Below are 25,637 nucleotides of genomic sequence, written 5' to 3'. Positions count from 1 at the left end.
TAATAAGAAAAGCATTAACCAAAGCTGATAAAATAGATAGGACTACCTTACTGAAAGAATGTCCTAAACACATAAAAAATCAAATTATTTGGACACAAGAACTATCGCACTATTCCAAACAGATTACCCGAATCATCAAAAAGCACTGGCATCTTCTTCAAGATATTCCAAGTTGCCAAAAACCACCCATTTTCGGTAATAGGCGTACTAAAAATATAAGAGACTTGTTAATTCATACAGATTTAACCACTTGTACTAGGGCTGGGCTATTCGTTTCGTTAATTCGTTAATTCGTTAAAAATTCGTTATTTTTTGAATTACGAAACGATAACAAAACTTTTTTTAACCTGGAAGTGTTTTTAAATATCGAAACGGCAGGCGCCAAAAAATTTTGTATTTCCGTCCATTTCGGAAATACGTAAGATGGCCGCCTGCCGATGCTTGCTGGGAGCTCTGCCGGCTGAGCAAGCGAGGGAGAGGGCGAGCGAGAGGGGCGAGCGAGCGGTGATGGTGAGAGCCATTCAGCTGTGAAACTCTCTGCCCCAGAGGGAGTGCGGTGGAGACTCTTTGAAACAGAGGCTGGATGGCCATCTGTCAGGGAAGGGCTTGGTGGGCCATTGACCTTCAGTTTTGGAGTTGTAGTTCACCTACATCCAGAGACCACTACAGACTCAAACAATGATGGATCTGGACCACACTTGGCCAGCGAGAGGGGTGGGCGAGCGGAGAGCGAGAGGGGCGAGTGAGCGGAGAGCTAGAGGGGCGAGCGAACGGAGAGCGAGAGGGGCGGGCGAGCGGAGAGCGAGAGGGGCGAGGGAGCGGAGAGCGAGAGGGGCGAGTGAGCGGAGAGCGAGAGGGGCGAGGGAGCGGAGAGCGAGAGGGGCGGGCGAGCGGAGAGCGAGAGGGGCGGGCGAGCGGAGAGCGAGAGGGGAGAGCGAGCGGAGAGCGAGAGGGGCGAGCGAGCGGAGAGCGAGAGGGGCGAGCGAGCGGAGAGCGAGAGGGGCGAGTGAGCGGAGAGCGAGAGGGGCGGGCGAGCGGAGAGCGAGAGGGACTCAAACAATGATGGATCTGGACCACACTTGGCAAAAGCACTCAATATACACCCAAATATGAACACAGATGGAGTTTGCGGGAAATAGACCTTGACATTTGGGAGTTTTAGTTACGGGGATTTATGGTTCACCTGCAATCAAAGAGGGTTCTGAACCCCACAAGCGGCGAGCGAGAGGGGCGAGCGAGCGAGCGAGAGGGCCCGCCAGAGTGAGTGCCTGCCTTCCCTCCTTAATAATAATTTAAATTTAATAATAATAATTTTAATTTCTCCTCCCTATTCTACTAAATTAATAATTAAATTTAAAAAATATTTTAAAAATATTGAAAAAAAAAGGGCGCCATCTTTACAAAATGTTTTGTAAATATTTACGAAATTTCGTAAATACCAAACTTTTTTGGGGGGAAATTTTGTAATTATTTTAAATAACGAAACAAAAAAACACCCCAATTACAAAACGATTACAAAACCAAATTTTTGCGTTGTTACCCAGGCCTAACTTGTACTACTACACCTAAAAGCACTTTGAGAGGCCATTACCCCTGTGGACGCTGTAAATGTTGTCCGCAATGATGGAAAACTAAGGAGGTACACAACTATAGGAACAAAGTGGGCACCACGCTCATTTTTCCACTTGTAACAGCAGTAATCTTATCTACCTTCTAACATGTGACTGTGGTTTGTGGTATATTGGAAAAACCACCAGACCTCTGAGAATTAGAATTTCTGAACATAAATCTAGAATAAAATGTTTATCTATGGAGTCCCTTCTATATTCACACTTTACACAATACAAACATTCATCCAACTCTCTTAAATTTTGTGCTCTGGAATGCATCACACCAAAACCCCATATGGATTTGGAAGAACTATTATCCCAAAGGGAAATGTTCTGGATCTTTAAGTTGAAAACCCTTTCCCCTCAAGGACTTAACGAGTCACTTAATTTTAGCTGTTTCCTATAAGTTTCTAATTACTCTTTATAAACCTATGGATGACCCTTCAGAATTACTCGCAGTGTGGATTTATTTCAAGCAGAGTCACTTTTTGCATAAGCTACCTGGCATGATGTGAGTATATGTTATATGTTTGATGTATCCATTATCTTTACTACTATAATTGTGCTGGAAAATACTTGTTACTCTATGTGATGTTATGTTTTGTTATAGATAAGAGTCTAGAGTTGCTGAATTTATCAACGCCTGAGGAAGGGGATTGCTTTCCCTGAAACAGGGTACAAAAATACCCGGGCACCCCTGTTGAATGCCATTGGGACTTTCCTTTGAAGACTTATTTTGAGAAGCAGTGCTCCATTTTTCACTGGACTTGCGTTGGATCTTTTCCATGAAGATTGTTTTGAGAGTGGCACTTAATCCTCATTATTGTCTTCAGTTTACATATAGCCTCATGACTCAATGCTTACTTTGTTTATATGACTTTTCTCATTGAATGTATCCCTGAAGCCTATATACAGTGGAATCCCTATCCAGACCCAGAACTGTTACGTTTGAGAGTGGTTGCTCCTTTTGATTTCTGTGTACCACTGAATTGAGCTATGTGCTGGGGATTTTGGTAAATGGAATATTATATTTTTTTTTGATAATACACTTTGACATTACGCATAGATTGTTTTGTGTTTGTGATAATACAAGGGTGAGACATATCAAGCTTAATACAAGAGTGAGACATATCAAGATGGGAAGCTCAGACAGACTGAGCTTTCCATCCCTGCTCACCAAAAAGTCCCAGTTTCTCAATCCTTTTAGACCCTGGCTTTGCTACATGGTTCTCCTGTAATATTTAGGCACACCCATCCTTCTTTTGGTTCCCATTCTTTGCTGGCTCGGTCTTACCAGTACTCACACACCTTACCTTAGAATACACAGTGGAGTCTTGTCGCTGCCCGTCATGGTACCAGCTGATCTCAGCCGCTGGCTTGGCACCAGCAGCGCAACAGGACAGGTTGTAGGGAATGTTGGAAATCACATGGACGACTGGACCATTGTGGATCTCAGGATCATTGGGAGGAACTGGAAGAACAAACAGAGAGAAGAGGGTAGGCCTATGATCAGGGAAGGGGTAACCTACAGATGCAAACAAGAGACATCAAAACACGAGAGATTCTTCGGAATAAATACCCAGGTTAAAGGAAGCATTTTATTCAAGTCTGATGTCATAAAAACCCAAGAAGGAGTGTCCTGAATCCGACTGATATGCTGCTCCTACAGTTTTCTTGCATGCCTCCCATTCTTCAGGAACACACCAGAAAACTGGCTTATCCTATTGGGATGTCCACCTCATAGAAAGTCTGGCAACAGGCAGGTATTAGGGACATACAGTATGGTCCTTCAGTTGTTCTTAGCGCTCATCTGGACAGTACCTTTATCCCAGGAGCTTCCGCAGTAAACAGGAGAGTGGCCAGATGCTGTTCCCTGTAAATGCAGAAGCAATAGCTACAAAAGGCAAAAATGTGAGATTTCCAGGTGCAGTAATATCATGGGTTTGATCCAAATATATGGATCTTCGCATGTCTGTATGTCCCTGCAATTGGAAACCATAGATTTTTTTTTTACCTGGGTTTGTTCCCGGGTTTTAGATATTTGTTCCTGATTGGGCTGTTCCTAAAAAGAAGGTGACACTTGAGTAGAAGGCAAGAACTTTGTTTGTGTGTCAGAAACTTCATGAAATGTGTGGAGGGCACATTTTCTCTGGCCAGGACAAAGTTGTGGCCCCCTAGTCAACATTGTATATCTTTTCACAAGAAGGGCAATCAGGAACCAAGCATATCTGTCTGAACGGATCTCCCTCTATGTCTCACCTCGGAGTTTAAGATCTTCTGGGGAGGCCCTGCTCTTGGCCCCGCCTCTGTCACAAGTGAGATTGGCGGGGACAAGGAGCAGGGCCTTCTCGGTGGTGACCCCTCACCTATGGAATTCACTCCCCAGGGAAATTAGATCAGCGACATCCCTCCTTTCCTTTAGAAGGAAATTAAAAACATGGATTTGGGACCAGGCGTCTGGGCAATCTGGCAGATAAATAAAGGACTACGACGACCGATAGGAACAGACAATGTAGAATGAAATATGGACTCTGAGTTGGGGAATGATGACCTGAGATTGGTTTATTGACTGTGACATATATTTATTCTTTTTTAATTGTTACAACTGTTTTAATTGCTGTTTTATTCGTTTATCTGTATTATTGTGTAGGCATCACATTGTGTCTTTTTGTAAGCCGCCTGAGTCCCCCCTCGGGGGTTGAGAAGAGCGGGGCAGAAGTACACGAAATAAATAAATAAATAAATAAATAATAACCCAGGAATAGCACCCTGTTGTTTGAGACCACAAGTACACAACCAAATCTGTCTAGACAGATGGCCAGGCAGACAAGCTCTGAAAGTGTCAATAATGACAAAGTTCTGTTCCTGGCTTGAAAGTGTGTGTTCTTGTTCGATTGTGCAGTGCGGACTTGGGCAGCAGTGGTCCTACCCCATAAACTTTGTTTGTGTGGCAGATATTTCATGAAACATCTGAAGGACACATTTTCTTTCGCCAGGAGAAAGTTGTGGCCCCTTAATCAACGTTGTGCATCTTTTCACAAGAAGGGCAATCAGGAACCAACATGTATAACCCAGGAATAACACCCTGTTGTTTGATACCACAAGTACACAATCAAATCTGTCTAGACAGATGTCCAGACAACCACGCTCTAAAAGTGTCAATAATGACAAAGTTCTGTTCATGGCTTGAAAATGTGTGTTCCTGTTCAATTATGCAGTGCAGATTTGTGCAGAAATGGTCCTACCCCATAAACTTTGTTTGTGTGGTAGATACTTCATGAAACATCTGGAGGACACAGTTCTCTGGCCAGGACAAAGAATGGAACTTTTGCAATGATTTGCTGCAGTGATTCTCTGCATATCCACATCTTGAGGATTTTTTTTTTTAAAAAAAAAAAACACCAACGTTTCTGGCGGAAGTTCCATGATGGCCATCTTGGAAGCCTCTAAATCTTGCAACGAAGCATCAAGTCTGGACAACAGAAGCATAAATTCCAGGACCAGCAGATCTTTATGTGGACCTCTTCTGAAGTCCTGGGATTTTTTGCCCCTGTTTAAATCCCGTGATTTAGTGCTGTCTGGAAGTGCCCTTAGACATAGCGACTGGTGAAGGACACCAGACAACTACATCTGCATAGTCATTTGTGCTCCAGAGCTTCCACAAAGCAAGATCTAACAAGCCTATGGAAAAAATAGAGACCAGAAAAATAATTGTAGCATATTCTCAGCTGCTGTATCTGACCCTTGGTTGCCTTTATAATGTGTGTGTGTGTGTGTGTGTTTGTGTGTGTGTGCATGCATGTACTTGCCTGATGTCAAAGGCAGTCAGGGATAGAAAATGTCTTATTCTAGTACAGTGCAATTCATTCTCTCACTCCTGATCCAATGATATTTCTATTCTGCTTAAGCAACCTGGTTGCCTGCGGCAGGCTTAGCATCTAATCTATTCTTCCAATAGGACGGGAGAGGAGGGGGCAGGAAGACAACATGGGCTCAGATCAAGGTTGAACAATTTCGTCTTCCTCTATTAAGTATTTTTCAATGCAATAAAAAGATCAAAAAATATACAGAAAGAACAAACAAGAAAAAAGAAAAGATAGTCAAGAAAAACAGGAATAGTGAAAAATATTAAGATGGAAATTTATTTCCAACTTTTCTAACAATGATATCATTTCTTTTCTAATTATGACTACCATTCGTATATTTCTACTGCTTTGCCAAATCTACTAATTATAAAAGCTCACAATTAAGATGTTATATTTTTTTTTGTAAAAAGCCAATTAAAGGTTACTAATCTTTCAAAAATGTTACCAGTTATTTACTCTGTTCAATGTCATTTATTTGTTCGTTTAAATGAATCTGCCACTCTAAGCAGCCAGTCCTCATTCATTCATAAAAGCCTGTATTTTCCCACTTCTGGGCATACAATAATCTTGCTGCAGTGTTCACATACTGGGATAATTTTCATACTTTTCCTCCATTTGATCACGCATCAGACATAGCAGAAAGAGTCAAGGGCTTCATCTCACGGGATAATTAAAAGGTTTGAGATTGTTGGTTTCCCTTTAAGCTTCACAATGCCGGGTTTGGAAATTAATTTTCCTACCCCCATCACACCTCCTCCTTTCCTCCACTTTCTTTAAGATTTATCAGTTTGATTTGCCATCACACGGTACAAAAATTGTTTCCTTCCATTGTAGGATTTTGATTATATATTTCGGTTTTATAAAAACATCACCTCGGATCATAGAAAGTGCTTTTGAATTAACCCTGATGCTTCAGCAAGCTTCTGAATTGGTGATGGTAGGAAGTGGACACTTCTATGGGCTGCTTTCTATGGATTGCTTTCCTTCCCAGGTCCCAGTCTTAAGACACTTCTATGGGACCTTCCTTCATAGGTCCCAATCTTAAGACATTTTTATGGGATGCATTCCTTCCCAGGTCCCTGTCTTACGACATCTCTATGGAATGCTTTCCTTCCTAGTCCTGATCTTAAGACACTTCTATGGGCTGCCTTCTTTCCCATTGTCCTGATCTTAAGACATTTCTATGGGATGCTTTCCTTCCCAGCTCCAAGTCTTAAGACACTTCTATGGGCTTCCTTCCTTCCTAGGTCCCAATCTTAGGACATCTCTATGGAATGCTTTCCTTCCCACGTCCCAGTCTTAAGACATCTCTATGGAATGCTTTCCTTCCCACGTCCCAATCTTAAGACATTTCTATGCAATGCTTTCCTTTCCAGGTCCCAGACTTAAGACATTTCTATGGGATACACCTGGCGAGATAGAGATGAAAAAGGGAGAAAAGAGACCTAGACACATATCTCCAGAGGACTACAACAAGCAATATTATAGTAACTGTAAAGAGGACTGTTTTAATGCCACCGAATGCCACCAAATGTGAAGGAGTGGTTAAACACCCACTGCCACCTAATCTATGAGGGAAGCCAGGCAATGATCAATATCAACCTAGGAGCTATTTTATAAATGGACTGTGAATTACAGAAGGTTTTATTCAGTGGATAGCGTAGCGTTTACTATCTCTGGATGACTTCACTATTGCAGGCTGTTCAACTTAGGAGAAACTGTATCAGGCAAGGCTTGAGGAAAACAGTAACAAATTTATTTTAACAGGAGTATAACATATTTAACTGTTTCTTCTCAAGAGGCACAAATCTTGATGGTTACAATAGTAATGTTTCATGAGTAATCTCAGGCACAGTCTTCAAGAAGTTTCTTTAAGCAGATGTAACCCTTCTGGACAACTGCCTTAATATAACAAATAAGCTAAAAGGCTTATTTTAACAGAATTCCCTATAGCACACTGGCTACAGACACATTCCCTGAATCTCCACCCAGAGACCCAGTCCTCTCAGCTGCTCACTGGTGTACTGACTAATTCCCTGTTTCTCCCACTACACAAATCAGTCCCTTCCTGTAGCTCACCGTAGTGCACTGGGGGGGCTCTGCCTTGCTGCTGGTGCTGATCACCTCCTGCTTCAGCTGGCTTTTTAAAACAGCTGCCTCCTGAAGAGGCAGTTGGCTCCGCCCCTGTTGCTATGGCAACTCAGCTAACACCAAGCCACCCTCTCCCACAAAACATAATCTCCCATACTTACCATCCCTAAACCACTATCCAAACTACACATAACCAAAGAAATAAAACTTACACATTGTCACAGTAACAAAACACCAAAGGACTTAACTGTGATAGATCCAGATGATGGCATTAAGGATAGTATCTAACAACATAAATGAATGCACCTAATAAAAGGAGAACTTTTTCAACCAATTTAAAAGTCTAAGGTGTGACATAATTGCAATACAGGAAACACACATAACGCAAAAATACTTCCCCCACCTAGAGAATAAACAACTGGGGAAATTATTCTACTTTTCTGCCCCCCCCCAAAAAAAAGAGGAGTTGCAATATATATAAAAGAGAATTTAAGTCCTGAATTAGCCTTCAAAGATAGTGAAGGTAGAATTATAGGAGTTAAAGTGAAAATAAATGACCTTGATATACTCATATGAACATCTATGCACCCAATGGAGCCAAAACCACTTTTGTAAAATCCCTGAGGAAAAAAATAATGGAACAGATGTGTGACAACCTAATAGTAATACGTGATTTCAACAGTGTGCCTGATAGCAAATTAGACAGGTCTGGAAAAAAAAAAACAAAATGTGGAGACTCGAGGGGGGAATATTACCGCAAAGCTTTTTACAACTTAAAAAAGAATTGCAATTACAAGACATCTGGAGAATTAAAAATCCAGAGGTTAAGGATTACACCTTTTATTCAGACAGGCACAGGACATGGTCCCGCATTGACATGGGTTGGGTATCTAATTCCCTGATAGGCTAGACCAAGAATGTTAAAATCCTGTTGAGAATTAATGCAGATCACTGTCTGCTTAAAATTGATATGGCGTTTAGTAAAAAAACTAGGAGGTGGAAACTTAACAAATTCTTATTACAACAGGAAGAGGACATAAAAATAATTTAAAAATACTAAAAAAATATTCTGAAGATAATCTTGACAAAGGTACCAAATTAGAATCGGTGTGGGAGGCCAGCAAGGCAGTTATGTGGGGCCACTTTATACAACAGGGATCTATTAAAAATAAGAAAAGAAAAGAGAAACAAAGAAAACTAGAAAAAAAGTTAAAGTTAAAAGAAGATCTACTGAAAAAAAGACCAGGTAATAAGAAAATCCTTTTGGAGATCGATGTAATAAGAAAAGAAATCAATGCCTCACAGATAGATCAAATAGCCAAAAACCTAAAATTCCTCAAAGCACAGTATTTTGTTAGTGCTAATAAACCCGGGAAATTCCTAGCTAGGAGACTAGCAAAGAAGAAACACAAAGATTCATAACCCAAATAATTGAAGAGGGGATAAACTTCACTAAAGAAAAAGACATTGCTATACAATTTAGGAAATTCTACCAAAAGCTATATAAAAAGGATATGGTAAGGAAGGAAGACATCTCAGCTTATATTTCAGACCAAAAACTATCAAAAATCTCAGACGTTGAGAGAGAATTCCTAAATTCCCCAATAAGAGAACAAATCACTCAATTCGGCCCAAAATTTACAATAATGAATTGGAAAACCCAAAATATACCAAGGACCCAAGACAGAAGCAAATCCGAACCAAAATTTACAATAAAACATTGGCAATTCCAACGATTATTCACACCACAACCCAACAAACGATTCGGCCTGAAATTAACAAGAATGTATTGGCAACTCCAAAAAACTCTCCCGACAAGGTACAGCTGAGATGCCAGGATGGTGGCCCCTCTGGGTTAAGGGTGGTACTGTTCAATGCCAGGTCGGTAAATGGAAAGACTTCCATCATTCGAGATCTAATCCAGGAAGAACAAGCCGACCTGGCATGTATAACAGAGACCTGGCTGTACGAGGGGGGAAGGGTGAATCTCTCCCAACTGTGTCCGCCAGGCTACTCTGTGCAGCACCAGCCAAGACCCAGAGGGTGGGGAGGAGGAGTTGCAGTGGTCTATAAGGATTTTATTCCCCTGATCAGGTGCCCCATCCCACAATCACCTTCATTTGAGTGTGCCGGCTTCAGGTTAGGTGACTGGGACAGGATAGGGATTCTGTTGGTGTACCGACCACCCCGCTGCATAACAGTCTCCCTACCTGAGCTAGCAGGAGTGGTCTCGGATATGGCATTGAGCTCCCAGAGGCTTTTAGTCCTGGGGGATTTCAATGTCCATGTCGAGACCTCCCTTTCAGGAGCAGCTCAGGACTTTATGGCCGCCATGGTAACCATGGGCCTGTCCCAATTAGTATCTGGTCACACCCATACTGCTGGACACACACTGGATTTGGTCTTTTCTCAGGGATGGGGTGACAGTGTCGGGACAGAGGAGCTGACCATTACTCCATTGCCATGGACCAACTACTACCTGATCAGGTTTAGACTTACTGTACTTCCCAACTCTGCAGGGATGGTGGACCCATTAGAATGGTCCGCCCCAGGAGACTTATGGATCCAAATGGTTTCCTGACGGCTCTTGGGGAACTTCCCACCTCCTTGGCTGATAACTCTGTCGATGCCTTGGTCTCTCGCTGGAACACTGAGATGACTAGGGCAATCGATACAATCCCTCCGGAACGCCCCCTCTCGAGTAACTGAGCTAATTCTGCCCCTTGGTTTACTGAGGAGCTGGCAGCAATAAAGCGAAAGAAGAGGTGGCTAGAGCGCGTGTGACGCCAAAGTCTGACTAAATCATCGCAAACACATCTGAATGCCTTTTTTAGGTCCTACGATGTGGCAATAGCAGCAGCACAAAAAACATCTTTTGCGGCCAATATTGCATCTGCAAAGAATTGTCCAGCTGAGCTCTTTCGAGTTGTCAGGAGTCTGTTAAATCCGCCAAAAAGTGAGATCCCTGACAGCTCTGGAGCTCGCTGTGAAGCATTTGCTCGATTCTTCACAGATAAAATTGCGCTGATTCAGTCCGATTTCGATGCCACTTTAACTGCAGTCTCTGAGGATGTAACGAGAGCATCTGCTTGTCCGGTTTTGTTGGATTCATTTCAATTGGTTCAGCTTGAGGATGTGGACAGGATCCTTGGAGAGGTGCAACCTACCACATGCATCCTAGACCCCTGTCCATCCTGGCTGATAAAAGAAGCCAGAGGGGGTTTGGCAGAGTGGGTGAAGGTGGTGGTTAATGCCTCCTTACAGGAGGGCAAGGTTCCAGAGAGCTTAAAACAAGCTATCATAAAACCGCTGTTGAAAAAACCATCACTGGACCCCACTCAATTAGACAACTATTGGCCAGTTTCCAATCTCCCCTACTTGGGCAAAGTCATGAAACGTGTGGTGGCAACACAACTCCAGGGATTTCTGGTAGACACTGATTATCTAGATCCAGCACAGCCCTGCAGTGGCTCCAGTCCTTTCTTGAGGGAGGGTCCCAGAAGGTGTTAAGGGGGACACCTGTTCAGCCCCACAGCTGTTGTTGTGTGGAGTCCCACAGGGTTCAATTCTGTCCCCAGTGTTGTTTAACATCTACATGAAGCCGCTGGGAGAGATCATTCGGAATTTCGGACTGAGGTGTTACTCTACGCAGATGATGTCCAGATCTGTCACTCCTTCTCACCTGTCACCAAGGAGGCTGTCCAGAACATGAATCGGTGTTTAGCTGCTGTGTCGGACTGGATGAGAGCTAACAAATTGAAAATGAATCCTGACAAGACAGAGGTCCTACTGGACTTCCGGTGGGAATGGCGATGGGGAAGCCTCGCTGAGGGAAAGCTCTCTCAGGGAGGACCTGTTTTGAGTGGTGAGGTCAAGCTATAGCTCCCCACCTTTGACCGGATCGAAGGCGAAGATGATCGTAAATCCCCTGGGTGCTTTGGAGACCCCAAGGCCCCCCCCCCCCATTAAGGGGAGATCGAAGGATCTGAGAGCACCAAAAGGGGAGCGGGCTGCTCTACAGAATCAGGCTCGGCTGAACTTGTCCAACTGCCTCCACCCCATTTTTAAGATAAGAATTGTAAAGAAGAACGAACCCGCACATTAGGGGGCTAAAGGGACTGTGTTCCTGAAAGAAGAAATTTCATCTTCAAGGTAATATAAGATTGGGGAGGGATCTACCCCCCTGGAATCTAGGCAAAGAAGGATTAAATCAAGTACTTTTATAAGAAGAAGAGAAGAAGATAGTAAAGGAGGGAATCTATAATAAGAAGAGTGTTTTTATAAGTTGATTTTAAATTGGATGAACTTTAAAGTCTAAATGATGTGGTATAAGTATTTTTAAAAGTATCAAATAAAATAGAACTTTATAAATATCGGGACCCTTGTACTCTCCTCTAAACATTAGACTACACCCCACACTGCTATCTAAATGAGGGACTTTAATAGAAACTATAAGAAATTGAATTAGCTTACAATGTGAGGAGAAACGACCTTGGCTCCATTGTTGTTTGGTCTACGCCGGTCTTCTTTATAAACAATTGAAGAAAAGCAAGATAGGAACTGACGAAACGGAAGGCTGCTGTGGAGCAACACAGGAAGAAGAGAGCAGTGCAGGCTGGGAGTGGTAGTCCAAAGGTCCAAAAAGGTTTTAAAGGGCAGAGAAGAGCATAAGAGCACAAGGGCAGAAGTGAAGAAGATAGCAAAGCAAAGAAGGGCGGAAGAGGCAAACGGAGGCAGGAAGAGGTCTAATAATTAAGACACAGATCATTCTCTGAGGGCAATAAAGGAGGAATTTAAAGAATAAAGACAAGGAAGAGAAGCAGACGGGCGATTGACGGACGAGGAGGAAAAGCAGACGAGGACGAGAAGCAGACGCAAAATAAGACCAAGCCGAGAAGCAAACAATAATAAAATTAATAAAATTAATTAGAGGTATTTAAAATCTTTTAAAGTATACTCAGATCTTACCCCAAAGTTGATTGATGAATTATTTGAAGGGAAATTAATGAATAATTGATTAAATATATAGTAATTTTGAATGAACTGGAATTTAATTAAGAATAAAATAAAAATCTATTCATATAAAAATTGCAACAATAAGCTAAACAAGTTATAAGCAATTACAAGCAGTTAAAGAAAGTGAATTGGCTTTTAAATGTCAACAAAGGGGAAAGCAGAGAAAGAAAAGGATAAGGAATTACAGACACAGACACAGCTGAGAAGAGGATCTTTAGATAGAGGGGTGAATATGGAGAATATTCTAAAGGAGATTAAGAAGCTTTCTGAAAAATAAGATGCCATGAAGGATATGACAAACAAGAAGAATACTACAAAAAGCAAGAAGAACATATCAATGAAATTAGATAAGGATCTTAAAGATAGGAAAAAAGAAATGAAGGAAGAGTTTGGAGAATTGAAGAAAGAACTAAACAATCTGGCAGGCGAGGTGGACGTTTTAAAAGCGGGAAAAATTGAAACAGATGAGACACAGGCGAAAATTATGAAGAAAATTAAGTCACTGGAGAAACAAAAAGAATGGAATTAGAACAAGAAACATTACTACAAAAACAAATGGATTATCAATTAAGGCTAAGAAATATGCAAGAAGATTCAAAGGAAGACATAAAGTCAACAGTGTTAAATCTCCTGGCCAGGATCTTGGAGGTGGAGGAGAATGAACTTGAGCAAGAGGTGGATCAAATATACCGAGTCTCCTCATTCTACTGTAGGAAACACAAAACACCAAGGGAGTGATAGTCCAAAGAAGAAATTATGGGATGAGATATTGTGGAAGACAAATAAAGATCCATTACAATATAAAGGAGTGAAAATTCCAATTCTTAAAGAATATCCACAAATGATACTTAATAGAAGGAAGAAATACTACTTTCTAACAGACGAATTGAAGAAGAGAGGAATCAGATATAGATGGGAGAGACACGAGGGTATAAAGGTGACATATTAGGAGGAGCGTTACTGGTTAACAACAGAAGAGAAAGCAAATGTCTTCTACGATAAATTGATGAGAGAAGAGGAGGAATGAGGCAATGGAGAAAAAAGTGAGGGGGAGAAAGGAGAGAAGAAACAATCATCACCGAGAAATGGAAATGGAAATAGAAGTAAGAAGGCAAGATATGTCTCACCAGAAGAATATAAATTACTGTCGTCTAGAGAAAGAAAATTTGCGGCAATTAGTGCATCGGAAAGAGATTTAGCTGGAATTGAGGCAACGGCAACAGCGATTTCGGAAATGGATCTTGGCATAGGCGGTTTGGACTTAGATAATAATGAGTAGCATGATGGAGCGGCAAATAAAATGTTTTTCGAACAACATTAATGGATTGAACCCACCCCAGAAAAGGAAAAAAAATCTTTAACAAGTTGAAAAGGCAGAAATACAACATAATAGCTCTCCAGGAAACACATATATGTATATACCTTTTTTGGTTAAGGTGCTGGAGCGGGTGGTCGCCCTCCAGCTCCAGGGCTTCCTGGATGACATCAATTACCTGGATCGGGCACAGTCTGGTTTCAGGCCTGGTCATGGCACCGAGACAGCCTTGGTCGCCTTGGCGGATGACCTCCGTAGAGGACTGGACAGGGGGAGTGTGAACCTGCTGGTCCTCTTGGACATCTCAGCGGCTTTCGATACCATCGATCATGGTATCCTTCTGGGTCGGCTCTCTGGGATGGGCCTTGGGGGCACGGTTCTATCGTGGCTCCGGTCCTTCCTGGAGGGACGAACCCAGATGGTGAAGCTGGGAGATGCCTGCTCGGACCCCTGGCCTTTGACCTGTGGGGTCCCGCAAGGCTCTATTTTATCTCCCATGCTTTTTAACATCTACATGAAACCGCTGGGAGAGGTCATCCGGAGTTTTGGAGTTGGGTGCCATCTCTACGCGGATGAAGCACAACTCTACTACTCTTTTCCACCTAATTCCAAGGAGGCCTCTCGGGTGCTAGACGAGTGCCTGGCCGCTGTGTCCATCTGGATGAGGACGAACAAGCTGAAGATCAATCCCGACAAGACAGAGGCCCTCCTGGTCAATCGCAAACCAGACCGGGGTATAGGGTGGCAACCCGTGTTGGACGGGGTTACACTCCCCCTGAAGCCACAGGTCCGCAGCTTGGGAGTCCTCCTGGACTCATTGCTCACGCTTGAGGCTCAGGCGTTGGCGGTGGCCAGGAGGGCTTTTGCACAACTGAGACTTGTGCGCCAGCTGCGCCCGTACCTCGCGAAGGCTGATCTGGCCGGGGTGGTCCATGCCTTAGTCACCTCTAGACTGGATTACTGCAATGCGCTCTACGTGGGGCTGCCCTTGAAAATTGGTCCAACGGGCAGCAGCCAGGATGCTAACGGGGGCCCATTACAGAGAGAGATCAACCCTTCTGTTTAAGGAGCTCCACTGGCTGCCGTTTATTTTCCGAGCCCAATTTAAGATGCAGGTGCTTACCTACAAAGCCCTGAATGTTTTGGGACCACCCTACCTGTGAGACCGCATCACAGTCTACGAACCCACACGCTCACTCCAGTCATCAGGAGGGGCCCTGCTCGTGATCCCACCTGCATCGCAGGCGCGTTTGGTGGGGACACGGGACAGGGCCTTCTCTGTGGTGGCTCCCCGCCTCTGGAATGCCCTCCCGAAAGATCTCAGACAGGCCCCTACCTTGGCGGTTTTCAGAAAGAACCTGAAAACCTGGCTGTTCCAACGTGCCTTCTCAGATTAGGAACCCCACTACCAAAGCCCAGAAGCACTTTAGTAGAGTTAAGATCACCCTCACCGCACACTGCACTTATATTTTAATCCCATATCCCTCCGACACTTCAGCACTTTTAATCCTGTACCCTACTCCTGGCCGGCTCAATTTTTAATAATGTCCTGTTGTACTACTACTGTTATTGTTTTCTGCTTTAACTGTTTTATTTGCTATGTATTCTATTGTTGTATTGTGTTGGGCTCCGGCCTGTTGTAAGCCGCATCGAATCCCTTGGGAGATGCTAGCGGGGTACAAATAAAGTAATAATAATAATAATAATAATAATAATAATAATAATAAGCATATATCCCATCTCGCTGAGAAAAAATTAGGGAAAATGTATCACTCTTCATTTGAAAAGAAAAAACAAGGAGTAGTATTATATATAAAAGATAACTTGGTATTGGAATTACTATTCAAGGATCAAGAAGGCAGATGCCTCGCAGTTAAAATTCTTATTGGAAATACAAAACTATTGATATGTAATATATATGCACCAAATGAACCTAAGTCATCCTTTGTTGAATTTTTGAAAAACAACCTGGAACAGGCTGAATATGATGAACTTTTATAGCTTGGAGACTTTAATGGAGTGCTGCAACCTCAATTGGATAACACAAAAGTAAAGAAAAAGGGGGCAGTAGAAACAAGTACACTACCCGGAAAAAAAATTGGACTTAAAAAAAGCGCTGGACTTGGAAGATATTTGGAGGACAAGAAATGAGGAAAAGAAGGCTTATACATTTTATTCTCACAGGCATCAGTCTTGGTCGAGAATTGACATGATATGGATTACAAAAAAATTAATGACAAAAGTGCAGGATGCTCTCATCCTCCCTAGAGATCTATTGGACCATTGCCCAATGGAGTTAATTATATTTGAAAGAGAGGGAGTTAGAAGATGGAGACTGAATGAAAACCTGATAAAAACAGAAGTGGATCAATCTAATTACAAAAGAATAATTCAAAATTACTTGGAAATTAATGATACGAAGCTGACAAATGCACAAATAACATGGGATGCAATGAAAGCACCCCTGAGAGGACATTTTATTCAACATAACTCCAAAAAGAATAGGGAGAGGTATAAAGAAATTAAAGACTTAACAAATGATATAATGAATATGAAGAAGGAATAAAAAAAGAAGCCTGAGAAGGCACAACTGGAAAAGAAACTGAAGATATTAAAACAAAAGAAGAATAATTTGGAATTAGAATTTCAAGCTAATCAAATTAAAATTTTGAAACAACAAATGTTTGAAAATGCGAATAAATCTGTAAAATGGCTAGCCAGACAAGTGCGAAAAAAACAACAATCTAGACAAATCATGAAGATTAAAGTGTAAAATAAAATCATCTCAACAGATAAAGAAATAATGGAGGAGTTCAGGAAATATTACAAACAATTATATTCAAAAGATTGTATAGATAAAGAAGAAATAATGGCCTATATAAATAAATTTAAGTTTCAGAAAGTGGATAAAGAAACAAGGGATCAATTGAATAAAGAGATATCAGAGGAGGTAATTGAGAAGGCAATTCAAAAGATGGACCCAGACAAAGCTCCGGGTCCAGATGGATATACAGCTGGATTTTATAGAACATTTAAACAAAAATTGATACCTTTATTTAAAAAGGTATTAAATAAAGTGATGACTGAACAGAAAATTCCGGAAACTTGGACGAAGGCAGAAATAGTACTGATTCATAAAGAAGGAACCTGTGAGACGGAGATTAAAAATTACAGACCAATTTCTTTATTAAATGCGGACTATAAGATTTTGGCAAACATATTGGCAGAGAGAGTAAAAGATTTCTTAAGAAACTGGATTGAATAAGACCAAACAGGATTTCTACCAAATAGATTTATGAAGGATAACATAAGGCTAGTACTGGATCTAATAGAATATTATGAACAGAATCATCAAAAAGAATTTGCCATACTAGCCTTGGACGCAGAGAAGGCTTTTGATAACCTAAATTGGGATTTCTTTAAGATATTAATACAAGAACTGGACATGGGAGATAAATTTACTAATGCAATAAAAGCGATATATGATTTACAAAAGGCTAAACTAAGAATAAATGGTCAAACGACGGAAGAGTTTGATATACTGAAGGGAACTAGACAGGGGTGTCCCCTGTCCCCACTTATATTTATAACTAGCTTGGGGACCCGGCGTTGCCCGGGTTATTAGAGAAAGTGGGTAATGGCAGTTCTGTATGCCAAGTTTGGTCTTTATTAGTCTTTGGATAATGGCTGCATTATTTTCAGGAAGTGAATGAAGGTACTTGAAGTCCCATCATCCATGGCCCATCCTCCTACAAACAGCAGCAGGATATAGAGTGGGTCATGGGGGCTCTGTGTGCCAAGTTTAGTCTTTATCAGTCATTAGATGAGGGTGGCAGTGGTGTCAGTATGTGAGTGAAGGTACTGCAAGTCCCATCATCCAAAGTCCATCCTCTTTCAAACTGCAGCAGGATGTAGAGTGGATCATGGGGGCTCTGTGTGCCAGGTTTGGTCTTGATTGGTCATTAGAAGAGGGTTGCAGCAATCTTCAGAAGGGAGTAGAGGTACTTGAAGTCCCATCATCCATGGTCTGTCCTCCTCCAAACTGCACCAGGATGTAGAGTGGGTCATTGGAGCTCTATGTGCCAAGTTTAGTCTTGATTAGTCATTGGCGAGGGTCTCAGTGGTCTCAGGAAGTGAGCAAAGGTACTGCAAGTCCCATCATCCATCTCCAAATTTTTCCAAACAACACCAAGATGTAAAGTGGGTCATGAGAGGTCTATGTGCCAAGTTTGGTCTGGATCCGTCATTGGATGAGGTTTGCAGAGGTCTCAGAATGTGAGTGAAGGTACTGGAAGTTCCATCATCCATGGTCAATCCTCCTGCAAAACTGCAGCAGGATGTAGAGTGGGTCATGGGGGCTCTGTGTGCCAACTTTGGTCTTGATTGGTCATTAGATGAGTTTTGCAGCAATCTTGGGAAGGGAGTGGAGGTACTTGAAGTCCCATCATCCATGGTCTGTCCTCCTCCAAACTGCACCAGGATGTAGAGTGGGTCATTGGAGCTCAATGTGCCATGTTTAGTCTTGATTAGTCATTGGCAAGGGTGTCAGTGGTCTCAGGAAGTGAGTGAAGTGACTGCAAGTCCCATCATCCATTGTCAAATTCTTCCAAACCGCACCAGGATGTAGAGTGGGTCATGATGGGTCTCTGTGTAAATTGTGGTCCTGATCCATCATTGTTGACAGTTGTAGTGATCTTTGGAAGGGAGTGCAGGTATTGCAAGTCCCATCGTCCATGGTGCATCCTCCTTCATACTGCACCTGGATGTAGAGTGCATCATGGAGTCTCAGTTTGGTATTTATTGGTAACTGGATGAGGGTTGCAATGATCTGAAAAATCGAGCAATTGTACTGCAAGTCCCATAATCCACGGTCCGTCCCCGGCCAAACCACATCAGGACGTAAAGTGGGTCATGAGAGGTCTATGTGCGAAGTTTGCTCCTGATCAGTCATTGGATAAGGTTAACAGCGGACTCAGAATATGAGTGGTGGTACTGCAAGTCCCATCATCCATGGTTCATCCTCCTCCAAACTGCAGTAGGATGTTGAGCGGGTGATGGGGGCTCTGTGTGCCAATTTCGGTCTGTATTGGTAATGTTCTGACCCAGCCCCTTTTTGGCCTTTTCCTTTTCTCTCTTTGTCATCTCGGAATCTTGGATTTGAGGCTGGCCAATCAGAGACCATATGCAAATTTCCTTCTGTCATGTCCCCCGTTTCTGTCATGAACCCTCTTCTCCACCAGGGGCTCCTGTTGAAGCTGCGCAATCAGAGACCATATGCAAATAGCACCACAGTGCCAGCCAATCAGAAAGCTGCCACATACACTTCCGCCCTCCGCATTTCCTCTGTCCTTCCCATACAAACAAACACTCTCTTTTATTATATATTATATATATATATAGATGGCATTAGAACCATTAATGAAGGCAATAAGAGAATACCAAATTATAATACCAAAGTTGGTAAATATGAATACAAAATAAGAGCCTTTGCGGACGATGTACTTGGGATAATGGAAGAACCAAGTAAAAATATATTAAGATGGATGCAGAAGATAAAAGAGTTTGGGTCAGTTGCAGGATTTAAAATCAATATGTCAAAAACAAAGTTATTAATGAAAAATGTAGAAAAGAAAAAACAAGATATGATTAAAGAGCAAACAGGTCTGGAAATAGTCAAGAAATTTAAATATTTAGGAGTATGGATCACGACAAAAAATGGATAATTACTAAAGAATAACTATGAAGAAGTCTGGAAAAAAATACAAAAGGATTTGTCACTTGAAGTTGTCACTTTTAGGCCGTATATCTTTGATTAAGATGAATGTATTGCCAAAATTGATGTTCCTTTTTCAAAACCTCCCGATAATTAGAAGCCAAACACTTTTTATAAAATGGAAAAAAATATATTGAAATTTATATGGGCCAGAGGAAGACCAAGAATAAAGTATGATAATTTGATTGATAAGAAGAATAGAGGAGGTCTGGGCCTCCCAGATTTTAAAGCATATTATGACGCATGTGCGTGGATATGGATAAAGGATTGGATATTGTTGAACAAAGAAGACTTTTTAAATATAGAAGGAAATGACTTAAGAGTAGGATGGCATGCTTATTTATGGTACGAAAGGGAAAAGAAAGAAAAGAGTTTTGGTAACCATTTTGTGAGAGCATCTCTATTAAGAGTATGGCAAAAATATAAAAGACATTTTTATTCTAAAACACCTTTATGGGTGTCTCCTATGGAGGCAAATCAGCGAAGACTTTTAGGATTGAGAAAATGGCCAACCTACAAAGATTTGTTAAATAAAGATACAAACAATGTTAAGACTTATGAGGAATTAAAACAAAAATTTTCTAATATTACTTGGATACCTTATATGCAAATTAAAGAATATTACAATCAAGATAAAAAGAATTGGCTTCTCTTGGGAGGAAACAGTGCGGGATAAAATTTTAAAACTAGAAAAGAAAGTAATATCGAATATTTATAACATATTACTTACCTGGCTGACTGAAAAAGAACAGGTTAAAAACTGTATGATAAAGTGGGCTCAAAATTTAAGAAGACCAATTCAAATGAGGGTGGGAACAGATGTGGAACAAAACATTAAAATATACATACTCAATGGATTTAAAATTGGATAAAAATGTTCCACAGATGGTATACCACACCGAAACAATTGGCTAAAATGTATAAAACAGTTTCTGATAAATGTTGGAAATGCCTGGAACAGGTTGGCTCCTTCTACCATACGTGGTGGACTTGCAAAGAAGCAGTAAAGTTTTGGAGGGTAATTCATGAAAAGACACAAAAGATTTTAAAAAGAACATTTATAAGAAAACCGGAGTATTATTTGTTAGGTTTTACAGATTTAGATCTACAACTGACGGAACAAGAGGATAAACTTTTTACATATATGATGACTGCCGCTAGAATTGTTTTTGCTAGAGAATGGAAGAAAGACTCAGTACCACACGTACAGGAATGGGTGGAAAAAATCAGAGAAATAAAGGACATGGATGAATTGACTTTTTTGTAGAAGAAAAATACAGGTATGATACTAAGAAGAATGAATTGGGATAATCTCCATGAACATCTGTACAATTTGGGAAAATAAGAAACAAGAGAGACAATTTCTTTTTGAACTTATTTTATATTTTTGAATAATAAGAAGATATGATCCAAGAAGATGGAATGAAAGTCATTTTTTTTGTTTTTTGTGTTTTTTTGTAGAGTTTTTTTAGGGGTTATTTGGGATTTTAGTAGACTTTTTTGTTTCTTCTTTTTCCTCTCTTTTTATTCAGTTTCTCACTTTCCTATACCTTATTATTGTTCTCACTCTTTAGTTGTAATCTATATAAAAATTAATAAAATTCTAATTAAAAAAAAGACAGAGGTCCTACTGTTCAGTCGTAAGGCCGAAGAGGGCATAGGGTTACAGACTGTGCTGGACGGGGTTACACTCCCCCTGAAGACACAGGTTCGCAACTTCAGAGTGATCCTGGACACATCGCTGAGCCTGGAACCCCAGGTCTCGGCGGTGGCCGGGAGAGCTTATGCACAATTAAAACTTGTGCACCAGTTGTGCCCGTAACTTGGGAAGTCTGATCTGGCCACAGTGGTACACGCTCTTGTTACATCCCAAATAGACTACTGCAACACACTCTACGTGGGGTTGCCCTTGAAGACTGTTTGGAAACTTCAAGTGGTCCAGCGAGCGGCAGCCAGGCTACTCACCGGAGCGTTATACAGGGAGCACACCACCCCCTTGCTGTGTCAGCTCCACTGGCTGCCAGTTCAGTTCTGAGAACAATTCAAGGTGCTGGTTTTGACCTACAAAACCCTGTACGGTTCCGGTCCAGTGTATCTGTCCGAACGTATCTCCCTTACGTCCTACCCCGGAGTCTGAGATCATCTGGGGAGGCCCTACTTTCGACCCCACTACTATCACAAATGAGGTTGGTGGGGACGAGGAGCAGGGCCTTCTCGGTGGTGGCCCCTCACCTGTGGAACTCACTCCCGGGAGAAATTAGGGCATCAACATCCCTCCTCTCCTTCAGGAGGAAAGTAAAGACGTGGTTGTGGGACCAGGCCTTTAGGCAATCTGACAACTAGATAAGGACAATCAAACAACTGGGACTGACAGGACTGACAATGTGGAATTGGAAATTGGACTATGAGATAGCGAACGCTGACCGTCTATGAGGAGCAATTGGGATTGTATTGTTTTATTGATTTTATTGGTTTTAGGGTTGTAATGTAGGAATTGTTGTTTAACTGTTCCACTGTTCAACTGTTTAATTGATGTTATTTTGTTTTACTACTGTTATGTGATGCTGGCATCGAATTGTGCCTTTGTAAGCCATCCTGAGTCCCCTTCAGGGTGAGAAGGGCGGGGTAAAAGAAACTGAAATAATAATAAATAATAATAATAAAGAGTAGAGGAAGTTATAGGGACAATAAACAAGGTGGCACACAACAAGGCTCCCGGCCCTGATGGCTTTACCGCACTATATTATAAAACCTTTAAAGATGAAATATCATTACACTTAACAGAAATTATGAATAAGGTGCTGGAAGGTAGAGGAATACTCGAGACCTGGCGGGAAGCATACATTACACTGATCCATAAAGAGAACACAGATCCCACAAATCTAAAAAATTACCGACCAATTTTGCTGTTAAACTGCAATTATAAGATCTTCGCAAGCATTTTGGCAGAAAGGTTTAAAAGGCTGCTAAATGAGAGAATTAAGGAAGACCAACAGGGATTCCTCCCAAATCGCCAGATGAGAGACAGCATGAGGGTAATTTTGGACATTGTGGAATACTATGAAAAAAACCAACAGATAGAAGTAGGCCTCCTCTTCCTTGACGCGGAGAAGGCCTTCAACAACACAAACTGGGACTTTCTAGTACAGGCCCTAGAAGAAATTGACATAGGCCATCAAATATTAAATGCTATAAAACTTGTATACTCGAAACAGTCAGCAAAGGTGATAGTAAATGGTCGCAAACCTCATTAGACGCACTTTAAACTAGGTCCACCGGGGGAGGGGGACAATGTGAAGATCCCTTACCTTGCCAGCTGGGGGGTGGCAGGGCCTAGGAAGAGACAGGCTAGGTAGTTTCAGCTTGGTAGGCCTGGCAGAGAGCTGCAGGAGCCATCTTAGTTTAGGGAAGACTCCAGTTTAGTGAGGGGGAGTGGCCTAGGCCTGAGCCAGCCCAGCAACAGCCAGGATTGGTTTGGAAAAGGGGGGCGGAGTTAGACTGTTGGAGTGAAAGAGAGAAGCTTATTTTGACAGTTCAGTTCTGTTCTGGGTGAGGTTAGAGTAGGATTAGAGTTTTAGGAGTCTCTGATAGGAAATAGGCAGCTTGCCTGTAGTTTGCACAGCAAAGTAGGCTGTGGCAGACTGGTTACAGCTATTTTAGAAAAGAAATAGCTGGGGTTTGTTTAGGAATTGTAACAAAGAATAGATCCATTCTCTCAAGCAACTGTTACGCTTCTAAGAACCAAGAACACTTTAATTTGTAACAGCCAAGCCTCTACAACTGCATTCACTTTTATTCTGTAACTTGTATTCAATAAACTCTTTCTTGTTATTTTTAAGATTTAAGCCTGAGTCAAGTGCCATTTGTGGTTTGAGTCCCTTTCCTTTGTGAATCAACCTCTCCTGTTTCCCCTCAAAGAAGCCCTTAGTAATACACAGTATTTGGTGGAGTAAAAAAGCCTTTTAATATTTTAAACAGCCTTTTAGCATTCTAAATAGCTAGAGGGTTCGTGATTCTTCAGTTTATGGTGGCAGCGAAGATTTTAAATAAAGAGACATCCCCTCAAATGCTATAAGAGCCAAAGTGGTGTGAATTCCTTATTGAAGGAGGGACAGTGTTGGGATCTGTTTGCCCCCTGTCCAGTGATATTGTTTGGCCATAAAGACTGCCTTTATAATTAGGGGTAGATGGTGGGAATGATCACATTGCCATCTGCCTGGTTATTATAATTGGTGTGGCAGAGGTGGGTTTCCTTTACCCCCCTGCCCAGACGGCCATCGAGTGTATCTTTATAGACAACAGCCTTGCGAACACTACTTTACCCATAATGTCTGGGAATCGCCAGAAGGCTAAATGGAGGGCTGCACAAACACAACAAGGACCAAGTACCAAAAGTACAATAATCCCAATTAAACAGCTCAAGGGAAGATCCCAGGGGCTCACATGTCTTTACACTAATGCACAGAGCATGGGAAATAAACAAGACGAACTCCAACTTTTAGCACACCACCACAAATATGATATCATAGCCATCACTGAAACCTGGTAGGATGACTCCTATCGCTGGAATGTAGATATCGAGGGGTATAACCTCTTTCACAGAAACCGAACAAAGGGGAGGGGAGGCGGAGTAGCCTTATATGTCAAAAACTCTTATGCTGCAGAAGAGATTCAAGACAGCAATCTGGGAAACCAGCTTGAAATCATCTGGATAAGAATCAAGGGAACTGGGACTCAAAAAGATGTCATTGTAGGCATCTACTACAGACCCCCAAGCCAGGAGGAAGAACTTGATGAAGTCTTCTGCCAACAGTTGACCAAACAGGCACAGAAAAGAGATGTAGTAGTCATGGGCGATTTCAACTATCCCGATATTTGCTGGAAAACAAACTCGGCCAAGAGTACAAGGTCCAACAAATTCCTCGCTTGCCTTGCAGACAATTTCATGGTCCAGAAGGTAGAAGAGGCAACAAGGGGATTGGCTACTCTTGATCTCATCCTAACAAATGTGGAGGACCTGATCGATGCGGTCGAAGTGGTAGGACCCTTAGGGGCAAGTGACCATGTGCTCCTGCAATTTGAGGTACAAAGGAAGGCCGAAACTAAGACAAGTCAAACCCGCATTTTGGACTTTAGGAGAGCTGATTTCCAAAAAATGAAGGAAACGCTGAGCAGCATTCCGTGGACACATATACTAAAAGACAAGGGAGTTACGGATGGATGGGAATTTCTCAAGAGTGAAATACTCAAGGCGCAATTGCAAACCGTGCCAACACAGAGAAAAAATAGGACAAGTGCAAAGAAGCCAGAATGGATGTCCAAAGAACTTCTAACTGTGCTAAGACACAAAAGAGACATGCACAAGAAGTGGAAAAAGGGAGAAATCACCAAAGAAGAATTCAAACAAATAGCCAACACCTGTAGGGAAAAGGTCCGCAAGGCTAAAGCAAAAAACGAGCTCAGACTTGCCAGGGACATTAAAAACAATAAAAAGGGCTTCTATTCTTATGTCAGTAGAAAAAAGAAAAACAAGGAGGCGATAGGACCTCTTCGCGGAGAAGATGGGGCAATGCTGACAGGGGATAGGGAAAAGGCAGAACTACTTAATGCCTTCTTTGCCTCGGTCTTCTCACAAAAAGAGAGTCTTCAACCTCAGCAAGATGGAGTGGATGAGGGATTGGAGGACATCCAACCCCAAATTGGGAAAGAAGTCGTCCAGGAATACCTGGCCGCTCTTAATGAGTTCAAGTCCCCAGGGCCAGATCAACTACACCCCAGAGTATTGAAGGAACTAGCGGAAGTCATTTCGGAACCATTGGCAACCATCTTTGAGAGTTCTTGGAGAACGGGAGAAGTTCCAGCAGATTGGAGGAGGGCCAATGTGGTCCCAATCTTCAAGAAGGGAAAAAAGGATGACCCAAACAACTACCGTCCGGTCAGCCTCATGTCGATACTGGGCAAGATTC

At 41.9% G+C, this 25,637-nt stretch overlaps 1 protein-coding gene across 1 annotated transcript in view; it reads right to left on the bottom strand.

Annotated features, from left to right (window-relative positions):
• The window catches only part of LOC137095587 (kin of IRRE-like protein 1), a 99,529-nt gene that overhangs the window by 52,460 nt on the left and 21,432 nt on the right, over positions 1 to 25,637 (bottom strand). Inside the window, exon 5 of the mRNA XM_067462366.1 lies at positions 2,924 to 3,081. Within this exon, the coding sequence (XP_067318467.1) occupies positions 2,924 to 3,081 (158 nt within the window). The remainder of the gene's footprint in view (positions 1 to 2,923; positions 3,082 to 25,637) is intronic.

Source organism: Anolis sagrei, chromosome Y (assembly GCF_037176765.1).
Source record: "Anolis sagrei isolate rAnoSag1 chromosome Y, rAnoSag1.mat, whole genome shotgun sequence".
Classification (NCBI taxonomy): domain Eukaryota; kingdom Metazoa; phylum Chordata; class Lepidosauria; order Squamata; family Dactyloidae; genus Anolis; species Anolis sagrei.
The sequence above is the reverse complement of the archived record's forward strand: the minus strand, read 5'-3'. Positions and strand labels throughout refer to the sequence as shown.